The sequence below is a fragment of the Lepidothrix coronata genome, unplaced genomic scaffold, assembly GCF_001604755.1.
Source record: "Lepidothrix coronata isolate B3197 unplaced genomic scaffold, Lepidothrix_coronata-1.0 Scaffold99, whole genome shotgun sequence".
NCBI classification, from domain to species: domain Eukaryota; kingdom Metazoa; phylum Chordata; class Aves; order Passeriformes; family Pipridae; genus Lepidothrix; species Lepidothrix coronata.
In genome coordinates, this window is record NW_016690279.1 from 554,482 (window position 1) to 576,351 (window position 21,870).

The window sequence follows — 21,870 nt, forward strand, 5'->3', positions numbered from 1 at the left end:
TCTGCCCAATGTGGAAAAATGATATACAGGAGATGCAGAAAATATGAACTGACTTTTTTGTCTTTGAAATTGGGGCAATAATATTAATTCTTCCACTTTGCAGAGGTATTGGAAAGAATAATTCACTAGTCTTTGCATAATGCATCAGATAGATATGCTGTAGACAACAGCTGTCACAAATGTTACTCAGAAATTAGTGTGGTTCATTTCCCATCTAAACAAGCCCCTTCTGTCCCCCATCTTTCTCTGGAAAAAATGAAAAAGGGAGCGCAATAAACCATTATTAGATCTGGGAATAATGAATGTTTATCTGGATTTTGTAACACAAATTATGTAATGAAGCAGAGAAAAGGCTTTTGAAAAAATATGTTAATGAGATGGCAGCTAAGGGAGAGGTTACAGAGCTGCCAATTTGAATCAAATTTTAATGTGATTTTCTTCTGGATCTTTTTTTCTTTTGTCATCATTAGCCTGCAGAGCACTTGAATGTGGTTTAGGGCTTCATGCAAACTACGCAGGACCAATTGTAGGTCAAGAAAGCCTGATCAGCAACACAGACTGAGAAAACCCCACTGACTCAAAATTCATAATGAGAGCTTTTATGTAGAAAGTTGTTGGGCACAGGGATTGTGCTGAAAGGACTGTTCGTTCAGAGTCTCAAGAGCTTTTCTTGGAAAAATATCAGATGCTCCACTGGGAGCTTAGTTGAAAGCTACTCCTGAGCAGCACAGTGGACTGCCAGTAGCTGGGAAAGCCTGATTGGAGGGAAAATGGAGAGCAACGAAACAGTGGTTTTCTCTGAATGCCGGCAATAACTCTATCCATTTAAATTCTGTGTAAACCTTCCAGTACGTAATATTACTGTACAAGACCTTCTCTAGGCATCTTTTCAAGGCAGACATCACACAGAGGTAAGTTCTGAGCTATTTTTTAAATGATTTTCAAAAGCCTAAGGAGAAACACTTCTTTTTCTTTTAAGTCCTAGAATGTCTCAGGGTCAGTTGTTTTAATTTTTGTTTCTCAGCATCAAGTATGATATGTCTTACAGTCCTTGTTTAATTTAATTTTGTTAAAACTTCTGTACCTCTGGGTACATGAGCTTGCAACATGAAAGAACTTTAAAAAGAATGTGAGGAGAATTTTTATTGTGAGAAGGAGTAGCAGTTATCTAGGTCAAATGGACTGCTTTAGAACAAGAAAACTGTACTTGTATGCTTGGGCAGCATTTGAATTAGAGGCAGAAAATATGTCTATCTGTAATTAAATGAACCAGCTGCTGCCTGTAAAGCCTCCTTGGCAGCAATAACCAGAGTAACTGGGATAATTGGCTTGTAGTGAGTGCGATATATCAGAAAAGCAGCTTCTCAGGAATGAACTAAACTATAATAAAATCTTTATTTTCCAATTTTTCCACCTGGACTGATGACCCTGGAATTCCTACCTTCCAAGTGGAATTGGTTTCTAGTCCCTTTCTAATAACCCAAAAAATGCAGGTCACCCTTTTTTAACTGGTCTTCAGCAGTGTCCCATTTCCAAGTAGAACTCAACAGTGGTTCATATCATTGACTCTGGTATCTGAAGTACAAAAGGGAAGATTGCAAGACTCTGTGAATGGTTTGACAATGCTGTCAAGTTTATCTAGGCATTTGCTGTCTTGAAAGGTGCGGCTGTTCCTGTCCCAGCTGTTCCCGTGCCCAGCCATTAAGTGGCCCATTCTCTCGAGCTGGCTCTGGTGCTCACTGAACACTTCACTGAACCTACTCACCTCGCTAACAGCAGAAAAATGTTCTGCTTTCTTTATCAAGTTAAATCGAATAAGCCCCAAAGCCCCCAGTTGAGAAATGCCAAGAAGGCCAGGGCAGGTTGGTGTCAGTGGGGCTGAGGGGCTTGGCTCTGTTACTCTAACCCTTGGTTCTTGGCATGCTTCAAAATACCTGTGTTTATTAGGGCAGCAGAACAGCAAATGGGAGCAGTGGTGTCCAGCAACCAGGAAAAGGGATTTCAGGTACAAGAGACCTGATTCAGCTCCTGGTTCCAACTCATGTTATCACCCACGCCTAAACCTCTTTGTAACACAAAGATTTGAGTTCCTTTGTAAACTGATTTGAAATTTACTACCAAGAAGAACAAGAGCAGCATATTGTTCAACACAAGGGTATCAAAATTTGGCCCAAAGGCTGCTACAATATTCTGCTTCTAAATGATGTCTGCAATCAAAAGCTAATTTTACCCACTGCCTTTAAAGCAGTTGTCAAAGCCAGTGCTGTCTGCTATATTCAGAGCAGTACTGACTGGAGGAAAGGATCCCTTTCTCTTGAAAGCCTGAAGTTAGTGCTCAATTAGCATGAGCTGAATTTCAGGCTGTGGGAGGTTTTTATTTGAATGCTCTTTGGACCACCTAAAACTCCTCCTGGATGTTTTGCGAGCACATAGGCTCTCTGCAGCTCCCTTCTGCCTGGCTGTCAGACCTGTCTGTAAAGCAAACAGCCAAAGCTTTGTCCATCTTCTTCTTGGCACAGTAAAGAGGAAGCTCATCGTCAAATTACGTGAAAGAGCTGCATTCCTGTAGCACGCTCATGTCCAGCCAGTGCCAAATGCAGCTCAGTTGTAAGCATATTTTGAGGGAAATGGGGAACAGCTGGGATACTTGCCAAATGGAACATGCTTCTCCATGCTTCTCTCTGCTGGTGCAGGCTGATCTCTTAGAGCCATGCCCAGTCTCAGCCTATACTGTAAAGCCCTCTTTTACCCATCTTGATTATGCATTGCACAACTTTCCCACCTCTTTATCTGAATGTAGATGTCTTCTCTCTTGTCCTCACTCAGTATTCTTTTTCCTGCCTGTGTTGTTGCAGTTTGCGGTAATACATGATTATGTGGTTCTAACATCTGGATTCAGTCAACTTCTCACTCTTCTGGTTCTTACAGTAGAACATGAATTGACACATGTAAACCTCCAGTGGTTTATAAAATATTGGTGGATGTATCTTAAATATGAAGTGTGCAGTGGCAGGATGGCTTGAACAAGGTGGTATCAAGGTCAGAATTTACCTTTCAAGTTTACAGGTTCAGTTCAGTGCAGGACCTTGTCTTTGCTGCTCTGCCTCAGCCAGCTGTTGTGATTGGTTTTAGCTGAATTCCTAGCAGACTTCCACAGGAATTGTAGTTGGCACTAATTTGACTTCTCATCCGTCAGCACTGTTGTTGTTCATGAAGAAATATTCCACATGCACTTCAACAAACCAACCTGCTCTCTCCTGAAGCAAAGCTCTAGAAAAGGAGCCTACTTTACCAAAGAAATAAAGAAGTAAAAGTTGCTCATTTCCATGTACCCACTTGAGATTTCTCTCCAGTACTGCTTTAATCAAATGCCTTAAATTTAGAGTTTCTAAAAGCAGCTCATCAGTGCTGGTCTTCATTCATGAAAAGATTACAATTGCTTAGTTTAGGACCTGGATCTCAGAGAAAAAATGCTCAAATAAAGAAAATCTAGGCATGCAATCTTTCAAATCTGAACTCGGTGTTTTTCCTATATCTCTCTCTCTTTCAACTGGTATTAACCACGCACCTCTGGCAGAAGCATTGGGAAGTGGGTATTTATCTCTAAGGGCCAAGTACTTACTGGTCTTGATTGACACCTCCCTGTTTTCCTTCTTTGCTCCTTCCTTTCTGGTCTATAATCTCTTGAGAGGCCTGCACCATCTTCTCATCCCTGTCCTAAGTCAGCTGATCATAAGAAACCCAGGGACCAATGCCTCTCCCTTCATCCCAAAAGTACACCCTTTGCTGGTGTGGTGCTCCGTGAGCATCAGCAGGGGGTACCCATTACCTTTCGGTGTGATTCCCTATTATTCAGATGCTGGTTCTTTTCTGTAAGTCTTTTTCTGATTTGTTCCATATTATTGGAAGTACTTTGCCTGGCACACTGAAGGCAAGTCTGCAATAATTCTGCACAATAAGATATTGATTTCCTTTTCTGTATTTGACAAAAAAGGACTGAGGCATGAATTAGCTCACAGGAGTCCTTGGTCTCATCCCCAGGTACAGCAAGCAAGTCTCTTTTCACAGGATTATTCTATCTAAAGGTATCAACACATTTGTTGCCTTTATTTTCTTTTTTTTTTTGCACTGCATCGTATTGAAATGAGAAGACAACAAATCATGTTTGCACTGGTCTATCAGTGAACCCTAGTACAACTCCTTTAGAGCTAGCTATTTGCATTTTCTTATTTAAGTGTTTGTAGTCCTTTTTCTTTTTTGACTAGGAACCATTTTTTCATTGGAGATTGGCCACAGGAATGCAAGTTTTGGCTGATTCCCCACTTTCTGCTAGACTTTGCACTGGTGTGAAGTTCCCTCTGTGTTGGTAAGTTACCCAAAGGGACTGCTGCAAAAGGTTTGAAGATTTGGAATCTGTCCAGATCCGGTTGGCTACTGTTTTCCTTAGTGGGCATTCACTGCTTTTATAAATGAACAGTAACATTGGAGTGTCTTGTTTTGAACTTCTGTCACTCAAGTTCCTCTGGTCAGCAGAGGACAAATAGTGCAAGCTGTAGTCAGAGCTCCCTCATTACTTGCTGTGGAATCTGAAATTCTTTATTTCAGTGATAACTGCTTGGTAAGACTGTATGAAGGGACTGTGGATCAAATTGTTGAGATATGATTTATGCTAACTTCAGTTTCAGGTGGCTGTTGACATCCCAGAAGCAGAGCCTAAAATATCAACACTTTGTTTGTCCTTAGTCTAGTTTCCAGTCCCTCCAGTTGTTCCTTTCTGCCTTCACGATAGCACTGGCCAACCTGTTAGTAGGGCCATCCCTTCGGTTTCCGAGGCTGCACTGTAGATGAAGTCACTGAATTCAACAACATTAAAAACAACCTTTCAAGTTAACCTTTCTGGGTTATTTTTAACCCACATCCAGACGCACAGTACCTCACAAAATAATAACGAAACACAGCCATGCATGCCTGCACAGACCTTTGTTTTGGGGAGACCTCCAATGTGGTTTTAACTCTCAGTTTCCCTAAAGGAGCTCAGTCTTTCCTCACCACTGTGTGAATGATCGAGGGACGATCCTCCCGTGGCGCCACCAGCACCTCCCGAACGTCCAGTGTCAGCACTTCGGTCCCTGCACACGATGTGTGAATCCGTGCTTGCTGACACCTTTCTGTGGGCGCTGCGAGCAGGGAGACCGTTCTTAAAACATTCTCCCGACTGGTGTGGTAGCTGATACACAGCCATTGAGCAGCTTTCCTTGGCATGGAGGGGCTGCAGAAGCCCCGCACGGAGGTGGCCGTGAGGGAGGGGGTCCGGGACCGATCCCGCGCCGTGACCCGGGGCCCCGGGCAGGGAGGGCGGCTCGGAGCGGGGCCGGGGCGCTCGGGGCGGCCCGTTCGCTGCCCGGCCGTGCCCGCGGCGTTGCCCGGGGCCGCCCCCGGCGGGGCGGGCGGGACGTGTCGCCCCCCGCCGTGTCCCTCCCGTCCCTCCCGCCCCGTACTTAAGGCGGCGGCGGGCGCTGCTCCGCTGCCGTCCTGACCGTGTCACCCCACAGAACATGGCCCCGATGTGCCTGCGGCCCCTGCTGCGGTACCGCTCCTTCGCCATCCTCTTCCTCACGCCGCTGCTGCTGCTGCCGCTGCCGCTCGCTGTGTCCACGCGGGTAAGTGCCTGAGGGGTCCCTGCCCTGCTGCCCCCCAGGAGATCCCACTCTGCCCTCGGCGCCTGGCGCTGCTCCCAGGGGCTCCCACGGACCCAACCCATTAGTGCAATTAGATGCAATTCATTTTGGGCCAAGACAAATCCATGCATAAGTGGCCGGCGCGTTTGGAACTGTCTTGTATTCTCTCGAAGCAATGGCAGTGGGATGAAGGACAGGAGTGCGTTCCCCAGCTCTGCTGAGGTGTTGGTACTCTGCCCGTTTTGCTTGGTGGCATTCTGCATCCTGGTGCAGTTGTGTGTATGCACTGATGAGGGTTTCAAATGCCGTATTCTCCAATTCACATCCTTCTTACACCAGGGATGGCAATAGCACAACTCCTTTGCGTTCAGTGGAGTTATGCCAGCATAACGTTGAAACAACCCAGTGAAGAGTTTGAACTTTAGTATCCTGTAGCTTTCTTGACCAAATGTGAAAGCTCTGTTTGCAGTATTTTAGCCTACTAGAGCTTTGTAGGCTATTCTAATGCTCAAAATAGCCTTTCTGAGCGACTTGTATTGCTCTCTGTTTTAAAGTACAGGAAAATTTCATGTGTGTTTATAAACCAAATTGCCATCCCTTTGGTTACCTGTCTAAGTAATATCAGCCCTGCCTTTCAGTTGAATGATGGTGTTTTATAGAACAAGAAATTCCTGACTGTTAAGCTCTACTTTGGTCAAAACTAGGAAAGATAATTTCCCTAAAACAATTAAGTATGTCTTCAGTTTTCAAGTATTCGTAGGCATATTGTGTTACCAGTCTAATCTGAGAAATGATGGTATTTCATAACAGGGGAGTAACATTCTGTCACTGACTGCCTTTTGATCTCTCAGCGAGGAGGCAGGTCACTGTACAGTTGATACAAAGCACCAAAGAAACATTCTGTGACTATTCTGCTAAATCATAGGCAGACATAGGCATAAATACAAACATATATTTAATTCCAAACGTTTAGTTGTTTGAATTGGCTGTGGTTGTTGGAGTTAATTTATAAGCATGGTTGTATTTTTGAACTTCACATAAATTATTTACTCTCTACTCTCTAAGACCAATGTTCCTTCTCTGTTGTGAATTTTATTCACTTACACTTGTTTATCTGTCTTTCATATTGGCAACAGATTACCCACAGTCAGTTCTAGCCCTGAGTTATTGCGGTACAGCATGAATTGTATCATGAGCTCACCTTGTATACATAAAGGGAAAAGACTTCCTTGGGATCTATCTGATATCTTTTAGTTTCTGAATAATTTTTTTTTCAAAACTTTTTCTTTTTTTGTGCTGTAAGTAATCTCCTGGAAACCTGACAGAAAAAAAATCAAATTTCTTACAAAGGCTGTTTTCTGGTTCTTAAACTTCTCAACAAAATGAAGGAAAACGCAGACCTATTTATAAATATCACCTGACAGTAGTTTTTAAATGTCACTGTCACACCATTTATTTTAGCAATAAAGTCTCATTTGTTGTATTAGAATAAAATCCTATAAACACATGCTGTAAATATGAGCAAATACTGGACTACAGAACACTGACTTCACCTTTCAAACAGTTCACTGTTAGCTAATGAATGCTTGCTTCTCCCAACAATTTTGAGAGTACAAACCAAGGAAGGCTGCTACAGAAATGCCTGATCAACAGTCCAAAAAGACAGGTTGCAACAATTCTAATCTAGGGAATCCCCTTAAGCAGGTAAGCACAGTATGATTTAGGAAAGTAATTAAATACCTGTAACGTACTTAGTTACCAAAAAAAACCCAAACTTTTATTTTAAGAGTTACTTTAAAAAACTAAGAACATGGACACACCTCAAAGACTTGTGAATTTCAGGCAAGGTAATCATCCACAATGGGAAATTTGGCCATCCATTTAAAAATATTTAACTCACTATTGCTGTTCTTGGCTCCTAGAAGTGAAATCTGCTGACCTCAACTGCCAGGAGGTAATTACACATGGCAAACTATGCACTTACCTAGTTGTGGAAGGTTTGTTTTTCTCACACCATTTATTTTGTGTGGATGGATTAAAACAAACACTATGTCTTCTTTGTCAAAAAGATCTTTTTATACAAGTGACTTCAGAATGTGGTTTCAAAGCACAAGTTTAAATCCTCATTCAGCATAACTTGTTAAGCTGCAGACAGTGTAGTGTGTGAGCCCTTTTTAAGAGCTACCAGTGTGTTTCTTATCTTTAAAAATGGTTTTCTATGCTTAAATGTGTCTTCTGTTATGTTTCAGGAGGCCAAATGTGCATATATCATCATCATCATGGCTGTGTATTGGTGCACTGAAGTGATCCCCCTGGCTGTCACTTCCCTCATGCCAGTGGTATTTTTCCCTCTGCTTGGAGTTCAGAGCTCTAAATCAGTAAGGAACTCACTAAATCCAGCTCTGATACAGGGAAATCCAGTGCTCTGATCCCTCATCAATATTTAGCCAACAAGTCTGTATTAGTGTTCAGGGTTCTTGTATAGGAAGATGCTGAACTAAATACACATTTGCCCAAAATGTTAAGAGTGGGGTGCTTGAGGTGGTAGAGGGAGGGTCTGTTTTGGGCGTGGATCCTGCTGGAGAGCATCCCACTAGTGCCAGCAGTTTATGTGTTCGTATCCCGTCCCATGAGAGAGCAGTGCAGACAGATAGATCCTCTGGGACATCTCAAAATGCACGGGACAAACTTCTGACAGGATAGACAGTGTGGTGCCAGCAGGTATGCTGTGTCCTCAGCTCATCCTCGGCTGTTTCCAAGTTCTGTAGCCCAGGTCACTACTGACCAAGAAGCTGGTAAAGGCAGGTATGGTTGCTAAACGTGCTGAGAAACCCGTTTTGGAGCTCAGTGTTTCCAGCACCTACACCATACCTTGAGACCCTAACAATGTTTTAGGAAACTGTTGTGGTTTTGTACAATGATGCACAAAGAGCCTCTGCACAGACAGTTCAGCATTTACACAGGGGATTAAGGGTTCAGGAAACTGCAGGGAGCTCTGAGGCTGCAGCTGCATCTTCTGCCGGTGTTGGATGGGGCCTGGTCTAGTCCGTGGCTTTGAGAGGGTGGAAGGCAAAATGTACTAGTGAAGCAAGCAAGAGGCAACATTTGGGCCCCTAACTTACCTTTTCTGTCTTTCAGGTGTGCTTGCAGTACCTCAATGACACAAACATGCTCTTCGTTGGAGGGCTGATTGTTGCAATTTCTGTTGAACAGTGGAATCTTCACAAAAGGATTGCACTGAGGGTCCTTCTGATTCTTGGGGTGAAACCTGCACTGTAAGAGTATTAAATTGCTTCTTTTTTGCCTCTTGTCAATTTAGCAGAGGCCTAGGGGTGGTGTTTAACCGTCAGCAGAGGAAGGATCCTTCGAGAATCTCTTTAGCTGCACTTGCACAGAGTTTCCAGAGGTGAAGTCTAGCAACAGGAACAGTTTATTCGTCCTTAAGCCAAAACCAGTATCTGACTAAATTGTCGAGGCTTGCTACTGGGGACAAAATTATGACAGTCTGAATCATTCACTGGGATTCCTTCAGTGAAGGTGGCAGAGCTGTCCTTGAAGGGAATCTGGTCCTATTCTCTATTACTGGATACTGCACACATCCCCATTTGGGCTCTGCTCTCCAAATTACAGTGACTACAAAGCCAAGCAGTGTCTGTTTGCTTTCCTCCTTTCTCCTCTGCCTATTTCTCTCTTTTCAGCCTCATGCTGGGATTTATGATAGTCACTGCCTTCCTGTCCATGTGGATAAGTAACACAGCCACCACTGCCATGATGGTTCCCATTGTCCAGGCTGTCCTGGATCAAATGGACAACACAGAGTATGATGTGACCATGATGGAACAAGCAATTGGGCAAACAAATACAGTGATCGAGCTGGAGGAAAAGAGCACATCAGATCCTGCTGCAGTGTGTGGTAAGGGCCTGCTCACCAATGAGCTGATGCTACTGAACTTACTACACTCACAGTTGCTGAGCCTAGAAGGAGTGCTTGGTACCTTTTCCAAGGGAAGAGGATGGTAACCTGACTGAAAACCCCTAATACATGACATTTAGGTTTTACAAAATAGCTTCAATTTTCGTGGCTACCATTTTGTTATACTAGTGCTAGATCCCAGACAGATTATGTTCTTTCCTTCGAGGTAGAGTCATTCTCCCAGAATTTCCCTAGACTTAACTGTCTGATCAGGGAAGTGAAAAACATATCCTGTGGGAAATAACCATCCAAACCCCCAGAATCCCACTTTCTAAATATTGTGATTATCAGTGGGGATTCAGCTTCCAAGCCACATGTAGGAATATTTGAAAAAAAATATGTAAACACAGCCTATTTTGATTCTAGGGTAATAAATATCTCTTTATGGACCAGACTGTATGTGGAGGTGGGGAGAAGAAAGAGGACTACTTTAAAAGCCACATGGAAAAGAGTAGCTGGTGTAATTTGACTCACAGTAGACCGACTGCTCTTTGGAGCACTTTGAAGTATGATCTTACCCCTGATGCTTGTTTCCTCAAGGTCCTCTGCCAATGCCATGGTTCTGCAGTAGATTTCATTTGATTTGAACCATGTGCACAAACTCAGTCCCTCTCATTTCACTGGTCTGCTGTGCTGTTACAGAGGGCTGTATTATTAAATGTGATTAAAGACCAGATCTCAAGTGTAGGGAAGGTAATAAGTGTGTGCAAAAAATACCCTTTGGTATTGTTGAATTGGTTGTAATTGCCATAAATTCTTTGTCCTGTTCCATTAGTCCAGTCAGACTTCAAGATTAGAGAACAATGGACACAGCAGCACAGTTTCACTGTTACTGTAAACTGATGTGACATATTGATTAAGTTAATGCCAAGCAAGAATTTGGTTTTCAGTGGTTTTTTTTCCCTGCTCATATTCATAACTGTTAAAGCCAGATGGATTCTTACTGGGGGATTGGAAATGGTTCCAGTGACTACAATATCTGGCTGGTTGTAAGCCTCTCTGTGAAACAGGAAATTACTGCTGAGGAACCGTAGCACTGAAGTGGACAATAGCATCCTTGGATCACGTAGATCCAGGCTGCCAGACTCTCTCTTTAGCTCCTCATGAACATGAATCCGAAGTATTTAGTGACATATCTGTGGTTTCTTTAATTAAAATAAATAGCATATACAAACTGGAAGCACTGAGCCCACAGACCCTATTCTGAATTCTCTGCCTCCCTAACTTTACCTCAGGCAAGTTGTGTTCTTTGTGTCTAGTCGTAAGCAATGGACAAGTCCCTGATGACCCCAGATCTTCTGAGGAAAAGAAAATGCGGAAGCGTATATGCAAGGGAATGACACTTTGTGTGTGCTATGCTGCCAGCATCGGAGGAACTGCAACACTCACTGGAACAGGACCCAACATGGTACTGAAAGGCCAGATGAATCAGTAAGTCATTCTTGCTGCTTCTTTTAGTTATACTATCATACTGTTTCTGTGACCAACTGACTGGTCTGAGGTAGCAATTTCAGTTGTAAACTTTAAGGATTAAGTTGAGGAACTGAGAGTGAGAAATGTGTATGAAGTGTTGGATCTTATTTATTTGCTTCAACATCTTTTAAAAGGTAGCTATGAGATGGAATTATAGGTCTTCTGAGAAAATTGTAAATACTTGCTGGCAATTGACAGACAACTGGTTGATTATGAGATATTGGTTCTTCTGCATTCTCTTTTTCAACTGAAATACAGAACATCAGAAGAGGAACTGCAGTGAAGAGCATCAGGAGAATGTACATTACTCATAAGCACACCGAAGAGAGCCAAAAGTAGCTTAGCCTCTCCTACAGTATTGTTCCTCTATGCTGTGGCTGTGGAAACAGTACAGTTATGTTGTACTCTCATTGCTAAACTGAGTTTGGGAACTGATTTACATGGAACCTAATCTGCAGTGGAAATTTTGCGAACTCCACATCAGACCCTCAACACTGCTTTCTTCTATTGCAAGTACTTCAGCCTCAGCTACTGAATTATCTGTTGCTTTTAACACCCAGCTGGAAGTTTGCTATTGATGTTCTCCCTCTGATTGTTATTAGCAGACACAGGGAAGAGCAAAAGTTAGTGTTCTTAAAACACTGGTTTCATTTTTTCAGGGCAACTAGCACTTTGTCTTCTATTGAAGGGAACAGAAGTTCAGGTATTAATTTCAGGAAATTAATTTTCAGGAAAGACATTTCTTGCTCTCTTATTACAATGGATTGGGAGGAAGAAAGAACATCCTGTCTTGGAATAAATAAGCAGGCATGTTGGAAGTGGAAGGTACCTAGAATGTATAGGAGATCTTTCAGCCACACTTATCTTACTGAGACCTAAAATATCAGCATGAGCTCCTATATGCATCAAGTACAACACAAGGAAAACTGAGGATCATTAAAGGGAGAGTAGATTATGTTTTTTGACATTCATAGAGAAAGCACTTTTCATTTCAGGTTATATCCCAACAATAATGATGTTGTGAATTTTGCTTCCTGGTTTGGATTTGCATTCCCAAACATGGTTCTGATGTTGGTGCTAGCTTGGCTTTGGCTACAGTGCTCCTTCATGGGACTCAAGTAAGTATTTGCCTACATGATAGTGTCTAAACCCCTCAGTAAGCTAGTGCAGATCAGTGAAACAAATGCACTGACAAGTTATTAATTTTGTAGCACAGAGCAGTTCCCTTTTACAGCAACTTTTGAGGTCTGGAAAACGTTTTGTGTTCATGGGAGGTGTACTAAGGCAAAAGCTTTATACATTCTTAATCTTCAGACAGAATTGTCTTTTTGTTTTTTCATCTCACACCTGTGAAATTCAGCCCTGGGAGAGTTGGCATAGCTGGTTTGCAACTGTTGATTCAAACCTGAGTTTTTCATCCTAGGTTACTCCAAATTGGATAGAGACTGGCATCCATTCATTGACCTCATTCTTCTGTGAGAACTGGCATGTCCCCACAAAATACTTTGACACTGTTGTAATTTCTTTCTTTGTGGCCTCTGCTGTAGTCTGTGTCTGTCCCCAAGAGTGACAGCTTCAGCGTGGCAAGCATGTTAAATCCCTCTAGTATGCTAATACTTACAGTATCTTCTTCTCCGGTTTTCTTAAAGCTTTAAAAAAAGCTGGGGCTGTGGGACAGAGAGAACTGCCAAAGAAAAAGCTGCGTACAGTGTGCTGAAGGCAGAAATGAAGAAATTAGGCCCTATCTCTTACGCTGAATTCAATGTCCTCCTCATGTTTGTGTTGCTGGTGCTCTTGTGGTTTTCTAGACACCCAGGCTTTGTAAAAGGCTGGGCAACTAGGCTCTTCCCAGAAGGAGAAAAGTAAGTTTTTATGTTTCTTTCCATCCTTTACCCTCTTGGTTGTGAATAAGATTAATTGATCTATGGTTTGACAGTTTGTACTGCAGTGAAGGCTGGAGACTGGGAGATGGAGCAAGCTGAACCTTTTAAAGGAAGAGAAAATTCTGTAATGCTGGTCTCAGTCATACTGACATATACCTTGGTATTTTGTTTTGCATGAGCTTCAGTCAGCTGTGGTGGCAATATCACCTCTAACCAATACCTTAGAACTCACTGGAAAATTGATTTTGTGCTTTGAGTTCTTTGCATTGTGTGGCACGTTAAGGACATCAAATGCATGTTGGACCTGTCATTCAGGCCATTTCTTTACATGTCTGTCTCTTGAGATACAGCTGTTGAATCTTGGCTTCAGCACAGAGAAGGAACCCTGCTCAAGGAGCCATTTTCATCTGGGACTCTGGTTATTAATGTGTATTGTAGCTCATTTCTTTTATTACTGTGTTTACATTCTGGCAGGTCTGAGAGACCCTCAGATATGGGCTAATGACCTGTTTTGTTCAAGTGCCAGCCCCAAATAGGATGGCAAAGACCAGTGACTGGGATGCTGGAAGGCAGCCCTCTTCTAAGAGAAAGATGTCCATTTTCTAAGCTGTATTCTCTTTTCTTTGTTAGGTATATCACTGATTCTGCTCCTGCTGTGTTTATCGCCCTGCTACTGTTTATCCTTCCTGCTCATAAGCCCAAATTCATAGCATGGAATTCAAGCATGTCTGACCCTGAACAGACTGAAGAAGGTATTTAAAAGAGGGATTGCAACATTGCGAAACAACTGGCCAGTTCGGTTAAGGAGGCAGAAACCTGCACTGGATTTGCATGCAGTTCTTAGAGCAGCTCACCTCCCTCACTTGTTGGCAAGTGAGGGTCCCTGCTCGTGTGTGTTACCCTCACCCTGTGCAGGTTTCTCAGTAATGTGCGTCTGCCCACTGGTATCTTATAGAACAGGAGACAAAGTGTCTTCACACTCCTAAAAAATGTTCTACTTTTCATTTCTCACTTCAGATATAAAAAAGCCATTTTTATCAGCCCCGCTGCTAGACTGGAATGTGGTTCAGAGGAAGATGCCCTGGAGCATTGTGCTGCTGCTGGGAGGAGGTTTTGCTTTGGCTGATGCAAGTGCAGTATGTCCTGACTTCTGTTTTTCTCTGACTCAAAGGCGAACTTCCCTGGTTTGTTATCTAGTCCTGTATTACTGGGCATGCACCCAAAGCCAAACCCAGTAGAGATGTTCAGATCTGAAGGCAGATCTTAATTACCAAAAACTGTGAGGAGAGGTGAATGTTTGTGACTCTTTTTCGTGAATTTTTGTGCTCTGATCAAGTTTCTTTATTTTACCTCTTGGAGGCTGACGAGTAGCTTGGGATCTTCACTGGATGGATGTCCAGAAAAGCATCCTTTCTTATTTCTGTAATCATCCCAATCCCAGCCCTGGCTAGAAAAACAGAAGTATAGATAACACTTGTAAGATTTTCAGACCCATTTGAGGTTTGTTCAAAAGTTATATATCTTCAGACTTAAACCGAAACTACTACTGAAGTGGTCAGAAAGAAAATCATTGTGGTAGGTATCTCCCAAAACTCTGTACAGTGGGGTTTCTTGAACTTCTTGTCAGTGGCTATTGCCAGGCTTCATTCCATAAGCTTATGCTTTGATCCTGTATTCATAAATTCACAGAAAAGGCATCTGAATTCCCAAACAGGAAAGAATCTTGAGGTGAACCGTATTGTTCCCTTCATCACTGCTAAAATGCATCTAAATCAAAGCAAGCCTTAGCTATCAGCAGTGCCATGCTTTGGGGAAATTAATGTTCACGTCTAAGTTTTGTGGCTAATTAGGTTTAAACCATGGGGCACATGAAAGCTCTAGAGCCTTACATTCATCTACATACATCACACATAAATTACTAAATCTCAGCAGCATTAGAAGCCATCAAGTCAGAGGTTTTATAAGCTGTTTGAGTCAACTACTCCCTGTGTTCCTACAATAGAGCATTTGTACAGAATCATTATCTTCAGAAGCTATAGAAAAACATGCTAGGAAGCTTCTGGGTCATATATTAAGTATTTGCAATAGTCTCAGAAATAATTGTTTCTGTTTAGCAAAAAAACCCATAATTTTATAACCAAAATGTGAGCAAGCTTCTTGGCTTCCAGAAGAATCAGAATAATGGGATTCAGTATTATGTCTAGCTGACAAAGAATTGCTTCTAGTGTTCGTGACAGATCATTGTACTTTCCTGTATTATGTAATTCAGGACTCATTTTGCATTATTTTATAGGAGTGTTGCACATAACATGACTTCCCTGTTCGTGAGTCAGGGGTTCTCAGCCTCACTGAAATCCCCTTTTTTTTCTTGTCAGAACTCTGGTCTCTCAGCTTGGCTGGGTCATCAAATGACTCCTCTGGGATCTATCCCCCCATGGGCCATTGCAACAGTGCTCTCGCTGATTATCGCTGTCTTCACCGAGTGCACCAGCAACGTCGCCACGGCCACTCTCTTCCTGCCTGTCTTTTCATCCATGGTAAGATTACTTCCATCCTGTTACCCTGTCAGATGGGAGATCAGAGTTAACCTGACAGTCTGGGTGGCAAAGCAATGTTATATTTATTGTCTTGGATGTTTCTTCGGTGTTTTCTCACTGGAAAGGAAGCCAGATCATGAAGTGAGAGTCACTTTTTCAATACAGGTCAGCAAACAGCAGTTACTTCTGGTCATTTTGCATTTGACCCGTCAACTTAGAACTGCAGAACACACACACACAAAACCCAAACCAAACCAAAATCCAGCACTTTCTGATTATGCCTTTGAATGATTCATCTTCACGTTTTTGTGCTAAAATACACAAAGTGGCAGGCCTGATTATGAGAAATGTGTCATTTCCCATAGGAAGACAGAACAATTTTAAAACTTACACAGGAAAATTTGGTAAGTTTCGCTGCCTTTTCTGAGTAGAATTCAAACTATAGCATAAAGGAGAAAATAGATTACTTTGTTCTTTAATTTGGAAAGTACAAGCACTTTATTCTAGACCATTTCATCACAATAAAATAACCCCAGTCAAGGTACTGAACTATTAGTGACTTGAATTGGCACTTAAATTCTGAGTCCCACAGAGTTTATGTAAAGTCTAAGAGTGTAACTCCATGTGCCTAGTAATTATAATCCAATCCCTCTGTTCCCTGGCAAAAGGGTTGTTCGAGGTCAAAGAAAAGATTGTTGGATATATTTGACCAGAACTCCAAATTATACCATAGAGCAAAACAAACAACAAGAAAGTATCAAGCCTTGTTTTTCAGTATTGTGGGACAGGAAACAACAGCAAAGTTATCTTTAAGCACACATGGATTTCAGAATAAAATGTTTGTAAATTACTCTGGTGATGTAATGCCAGGAAACAAAATGAACCTGTGTGTCTCGGTGGTCTGGGATCAATTGATCCTTTACGCTTTTCTTTTGAAAGACCTCCAGTGTGATATTCTCTCCATTTCTTTGCAGGCTACATCTGTCAAGATCCACCCTTTGTATGTTATGCTGCCTGGTACTCTCAGTGCTTCCTTTGCCTTCATGCTACCTGTTGCAACACCACCAAATGCAATAGTGTTTTCCTATGGCCACATCCGTGTTTTGGATATGGTAAGATGATAATTGCCTGGTCTCTTATCTGACACTCTTCACTGCCTTTATCCTAAAATCTGGTGAGAGTTTCATTTTCTTTGCCAAGTATTTCCAAAGTACTGAAAGCTCTTATGGGGTGTAACTACCACCCTATGCCCTTCTCTTCTGCAGTGTTAATATTGTGATAAAGATTTGCATCTCTGAAGTAACAGTACTCTTCTCACAGGCTTTGGCAGACATACAGTGCAGCCCAAATAAAATGAAAAACTGACAAGTCATAAGTCTCTGAAACCTGAAGGGTTAAAGTGCAGGCGGTGCTCTGTAGTGTTCTGGGGCTTTGGACAGAGTGTCTGAGGCTTTGTCTCCACTGGAGCTCAAAGCAGAAGGCAGCAATCAGGAGCCCTCAGCTCTGGTCCTCTGATTGCCTGCCAGACCACACAGGGCAGGTTCTGGGCGGAACACCCAAACATTATTGGTTTTCTAACTGGAGACTTGAGGACAGCAGAAGCTGTTCTCTAACTAATAAGAACAGCTTGTTGTACATACCTTAAAGCTCCTAGACTGGTTATATAGATAGCAAAGTGTTCAAAGGCTTTGCACAGTGTGTTCCCTGGTATATCCACCTAAGCAAGAGCATAAGGCAGTGGCTAAAATGGCTACTTCTGTGATGTATTTGACCATCTTTTTGTGTATGTACAAACAGGCCTTGCTGCAGTTTACTGTGCTGGTGTTTAGGTGTTGCTGGTTTGGACTTGCTGTGCTGATATTTGATTATTGTTGTTGGTTTGGACTTTTTTCCTCACAGGTTAGATCTGGAATAGTGATGAACATCATTGGAGTCTTCTGTGTCACACTGGCCATCAACACATGGGGAAGACCTATGTTTGAGCTGGACACATTCCCAGCCTGGGCAAACAGCACAATGAACCAGTGAACAGTGAAGAATTCGTGTGTTAAACAAGGAAAGCACCCTTAATACTACTCCCTATTGCCCGAAGTCCTGTATAGAGTCTCATCACCACTTCAGATCCAGTGTTAGGTGTTTGCTGCCTTCCAGCAGTTACACCTCAGTTCAGGCTTGACCCAACTCAAACTTACTCCAGTCGTGCTGGAGCCAAAAGTGTTGTTCAGCTACACAACCCTAAGGAACATGTGTCTAGATCATAAGTATGATCACGTGATCCATTGTACCTCCAATCAAGGTCAAGAATTAGAATTTATTGAACTTTCCATAAAGAGAAGGGAGGCTGTTGTATCAAATGGTTTGAACTTTTATATCACTGGCATGTACTTGTAAATCATTAGCATTGAACACTGCACTCAGGCAGGGGCTGAATATTCCTTGACTATTTCTTATATTCACAAGTCAGCAACCATACAGAGAAATCACTGTGATCACTTGTTTAGGGAAAAGGGGAATGCTGCATTATGCTGTGTTATGTTTGAGTTAGGCCTCAGCCATGTGGTGGGATCCTTCCAAGTCAACATCCAACATGCTTTCTCTTGCCTTGTTTTCACTCCCAAATCTCACTGCATTTAGACACCTTTATTGAGGGCTGAGATAACATAATTCTGTGCTGGTCATGATTCAGCTGATGTCTTGGGTAAGGATGCATTAAGGCTGGCTCTCTGTTTCTTGCACTGTGGTACTGTCAGGGCCAGGAGCCTTTTCCTCTCTCAGCCACAAATGTGGTTTCACATGCCAACTAGAGTTTTCTGAGTGCCAGCCTGGAGATGACCAGTGGCCTACAGGACTTCACACCTATTGCCAAAGTTCCTGGATTAGCCCCTGATGTGCCTTATTAATTAACTCTGGAATTTTGGAGTGAAGTCAAGACATGAGAAAGGCTCTAATTGATGACCTGGTAAAAATTTAGGGACCAGATGTTAAGGCTTGTGCTGGCTGACAGCAATGGGAGTTGTTTTGTGTACTTTGGAATTCATATCTTGGGAGGAAAGTGTTTTGTAGCACCTCTTTATGCCATTTATGGAACTGAAGTAACCTACAGAATGATTGTTATTGTGCTGGGTGTATTTTGTCAGTGGTACGTGGATGCTTTTCGTTCAGCCTTGGAGATGGAGGTGGGTGGGAGATAAGGCAGTGTCTTATAGCGGAGAGATCTGTGGCTGTGACCTGAGTTCTGCTCCCAGACTTTCTGTGCAGCCCCATGCAAGTCAGTTCACCTCTTTTTGCCTATTTCCCCTCCTGAAGAAGATGTCATAGAACCTATCTACCTCACCAAGGTGGTGTGAGGACATAAGGGTCAAATTCTGCACCCACAGTGGTTTCCCACCTCATGATAAGGTGCAAGGTACAAGTTGTAGAATTATAGAATTCTGTCCGGAAGATCTGGCATATAGCATAGTAGTGTGTGTAGGATATTTAAATAGTTTTCTTATGAATGTGAATGTTCTTTATGGAACTGGAAAAATATTCACATTTTTATCTAAAATTGACGAAAGTATTTATCCACAAAATGTCCAGGTGCTTTTCTAAGCAGAAAACTGCTTCAGCAATTGATTTTTGTGCCTTTATCTTCTGTGCTCTTTCAAGGTGCTAAGCACCATAAGCTCTCCACTGACTGTTGTTCCTGGGTGCCTCCAGTAGCTCCCTGTCTGGCTGCATGTGGTGCAGTGTCATACCTCTTCCAGGGAATGGTGGAGCATGTGGATAAACACAGTTCCACTTGCAGAGTGTATCTAAGGAAGAGGCTAGTTCTAGGGCCAAGAAGTGGCTTGGTCACTGATGTTTGTCACCACCTGAAACTTATCACAGTATTTGCTTGAAGAAAGTGAAACCAGGAACAACTGAGCACCTTCTGTGCTTTAGCAGTCACCACTCAATGCTAATTTGCAGGTATCTAAACATGATTGAGAAAGGGACTTTTTCTGCCTTCTGATTGACTTCACAGTGTGAGAACATATAACTGCTGCCAGGTACTCCATGGTGCTTACTCTGCTCTATTGCAAGTAAGATACAGGGGAGCTTGCATAGGTGGGTGACACTAAGCTTGGCTATTTCAGTTCACGCAGACCCAAACTCCTCTAAAACCAGTTCCAGCTAAAAGTTGTAGGACAGACACTTCCCTGTCCTGTTTGCAGAAAGGAACGTTCTGAAAGTTGCCCTCACCCCAGCTTCCCTCTGTTGCTGGGCAAGTAGGAAGCAAATGCTATTTTCATCAACAGTCACACAGGGTGATTTAGCGTCAGGAGTGCTGGGCCAGGGGAAGCATACATGTGCGGTAATAGAGTGTTGGGTTTATTGTAACTGGGATATATTTGCTGTGTCACCTCTCTGTATACTGTTAATAGCAAAGGTTTCTTTTTGAGACACTTTTTTGACATCCTGTGATTGATTTGTATTTAATTTAAATGGGTGGGTTGCAGAATTAGAGCCTGGCAAATAAAAACTTCCTAGAACTGTCTCCTCTCTGGCATGGGTTGTTTCCTGTGTAACACCATGGACCACTTGTTTCTGCATTAGCTTCCACTGTAGCTTGGTGTTGCTCCAGTAAGATCTAGGAGGGTACATGCTGTAGTGAATCACTGCAAAGCAGAGATTTGGACATCACTGTAAGTGTCTTTGGACCTGAATATCAATGGTTCCTTCTCTTTCCTCAGCTGAGTGAGAACTCAAGTTTGCATCTCTGAAGATGTTCGGGTTGGACCAAATCAGGTGGCATACCCTGCAAACTGTCTCATTCATTTCAGAGTAAAGGATTATAAGAATCTAAGAAACACAATTAGTTTTTCAGAATTAATCTTGTACAAACTCTCCAGCATAACAGGCACAAACAGGCTTTTTTCAGTGTCAAGCATGCATGGTGTCCTGTTCCAATGCCCTGAGTAAATACATTACCTACAATGGGCAATGCAAGGACAATTGCTTTGTGACTGGAGCTCACTTACAGCCCCTTCCAGCACTGCAGGACAAGTATCATGACAGACACTCGTCAGGCATGGCATTTATTTTGTTGCCCATCAAAGGGTTATTGTTTTAGGTGCAGAAGTTTTGATAGTCCTAAGGTAGTGGCATAAAGGAATGCCTTTGCACCTCACTTCAAAACATGCACCCTTAGTGCCCCCAAAGAACACGGGAGGATCCTCAGTTTGGGCTATGTGAGGGCAGGTTACTCAGCCACCGCGAGGGAGCAAACAGTTCCCATTTTCCCATCCTTGGACAGAGTGGGATTCCTCATGGTCAGTGGGTCTGTCAGCTGGCCAGCTGGCAGTGCCACCTCTAAGGAGCTAAATTAATGTTTTCCTATTTTCTGTTCACTCTCTCTAGATCCTTGGTTTGTCCTTTCTTCTCTGAAAATACCAAGTTGCTAAAGCTGTTTCTGCAACTGCTGAATGTCCCAAACCCGGAGAGTTGGGATCTGAGCTGCTGTCACATGGGGCTCCTTCTCGGTCACATACCTGTGTGCAGACTTGTTCCCACAATGTGACAGTGATTGGGAATGGTCCCATAATTGTGAATGAGCTCATGAAAGAGCAAACTACAGGAAAACATACAAAAGGAAGACAAAGGTATTTCCTACCCATGTGTTGAACATCTAGATCTGTGGAGAGGAAAAACCTTTCAGCATTTTCTATATGATCTAGAAATCCCCAAGCTGAAAAAGGGTTCAGGTTGCTTGGTGTCATCCACTGAACTCCAAGCAGCAGGTGGTTCATTCCAGCTGAGTTCCGATCTCAGTTGAACTCAGTCTTTGGTTTATTAAGCCTTTGTTTTCCAGCTCAGGTGTGTTAACACTTGAAAGAGCAATAATCTGGTTGTAGCCAAAACCAACATTTGCTGACAAAATTGGAATTGGACAGTTGGTGCAAATCATCCCAGAAAAAAAACAGATCACTGAGTCAGTCGTAGCCAAAATCCAACAGTCGTTCCTTGACACAGCACCTCTTCCTTTTTAGTAATGACATATCGTATACATTTTTACATACTTCACATTTCCCCCCCCCCAGAATGTCTGTGCTAAATATGGAAAGAAGTGGGTAGTAATGAATCCTGAGCACTTGGATCAAGTGAGAGAGTTTTCACAATGTTTTCCAGTGTGGGTGAGTAAACGTGTGTTAGTCAGGGCTCAGTCTGACTGTGCCACTGAGAGCTCTTCAACATTTTGTGCCTTGCACCACAACCCCACCAGCCTGCTGCCAGGCACTTGCTGGGCTCAGTGTTTGTGTGCATGGTTTAATGGCAGGGTGCTGGTTCTCCTCTGTCCAGAAGAA

General features: G+C 42.7%; 1 protein-coding gene across 3 annotated transcripts; it reads left to right on the forward strand.

The window, feature by feature from the left end:
- Window positions 1-411: 411 nt before the first annotated feature.
- SLC13A5 (solute carrier family 13 member 5) lies at window positions 412-20,063 on the forward strand. 3 transcript variants are annotated; one of them, XM_017822770.1, is made up of 14 exons: window positions 430-911; window positions 4,266-4,366; window positions 5,553-5,660; window positions 7,928-8,056; window positions 8,817-8,953; window positions 9,377-9,591; window positions 10,911-11,082; window positions 12,120-12,242; window positions 12,774-12,986; window positions 13,638-13,759; window positions 14,025-14,143; window positions 15,383-15,544; window positions 16,519-16,656; window positions 17,444-20,063. In XM_017822770.1, exons 3-14 carry the CDS (start codon window positions 5,556-5,558, stop codon window positions 17,570-17,572), a joined length of 1,764 nt encoding a protein of 587 aa, XP_017678259.1. In that variant the 5' UTR covers window positions 430-911; window positions 4,266-4,366; window positions 5,553-5,555; the 3' UTR covers window positions 17,573-20,063. The 3 variants fall into 3 exon arrangements, with proteins under 3 accessions (XP_017678261.1, XP_017678259.1, XP_017678260.1); XM_017822772.1 differs by lacking the exon at window positions 14,025-14,143 and having other exon boundaries at window positions 412-911; window positions 17,444-17,557; XM_017822771.1 differs by lacking the exon at window positions 5,553-5,660 and having other exon boundaries at window positions 596-911.
- Window positions 20,064-21,870: the final 1,807 nt, after the last annotated feature.

Bases quoted from the DNA above. Each gene is read 5' to 3' on its own strand.
- SLC13A5 (XM_017822770.1), top strand. From the start codon at position 5,556: ATGGCCCCGATGTGCCTGCGGCCCCTGCTGCGGTACCGCTCCTTCGCC. The intron at 14,144-15,382 runs GTATGTCCTGAC...TTTTCTTGTCAG, and splicing joins CTTTGGCTGATGCAAGTGCA to AACTCTGGTCTCTCAGCTTG. The intron at 15,545-16,518 runs GTAAGATTACTT...ATTTCTTTGCAG, and splicing joins TGCCTGTCTTTTCATCCATG to GCTACATCTGTCAAGATCCA.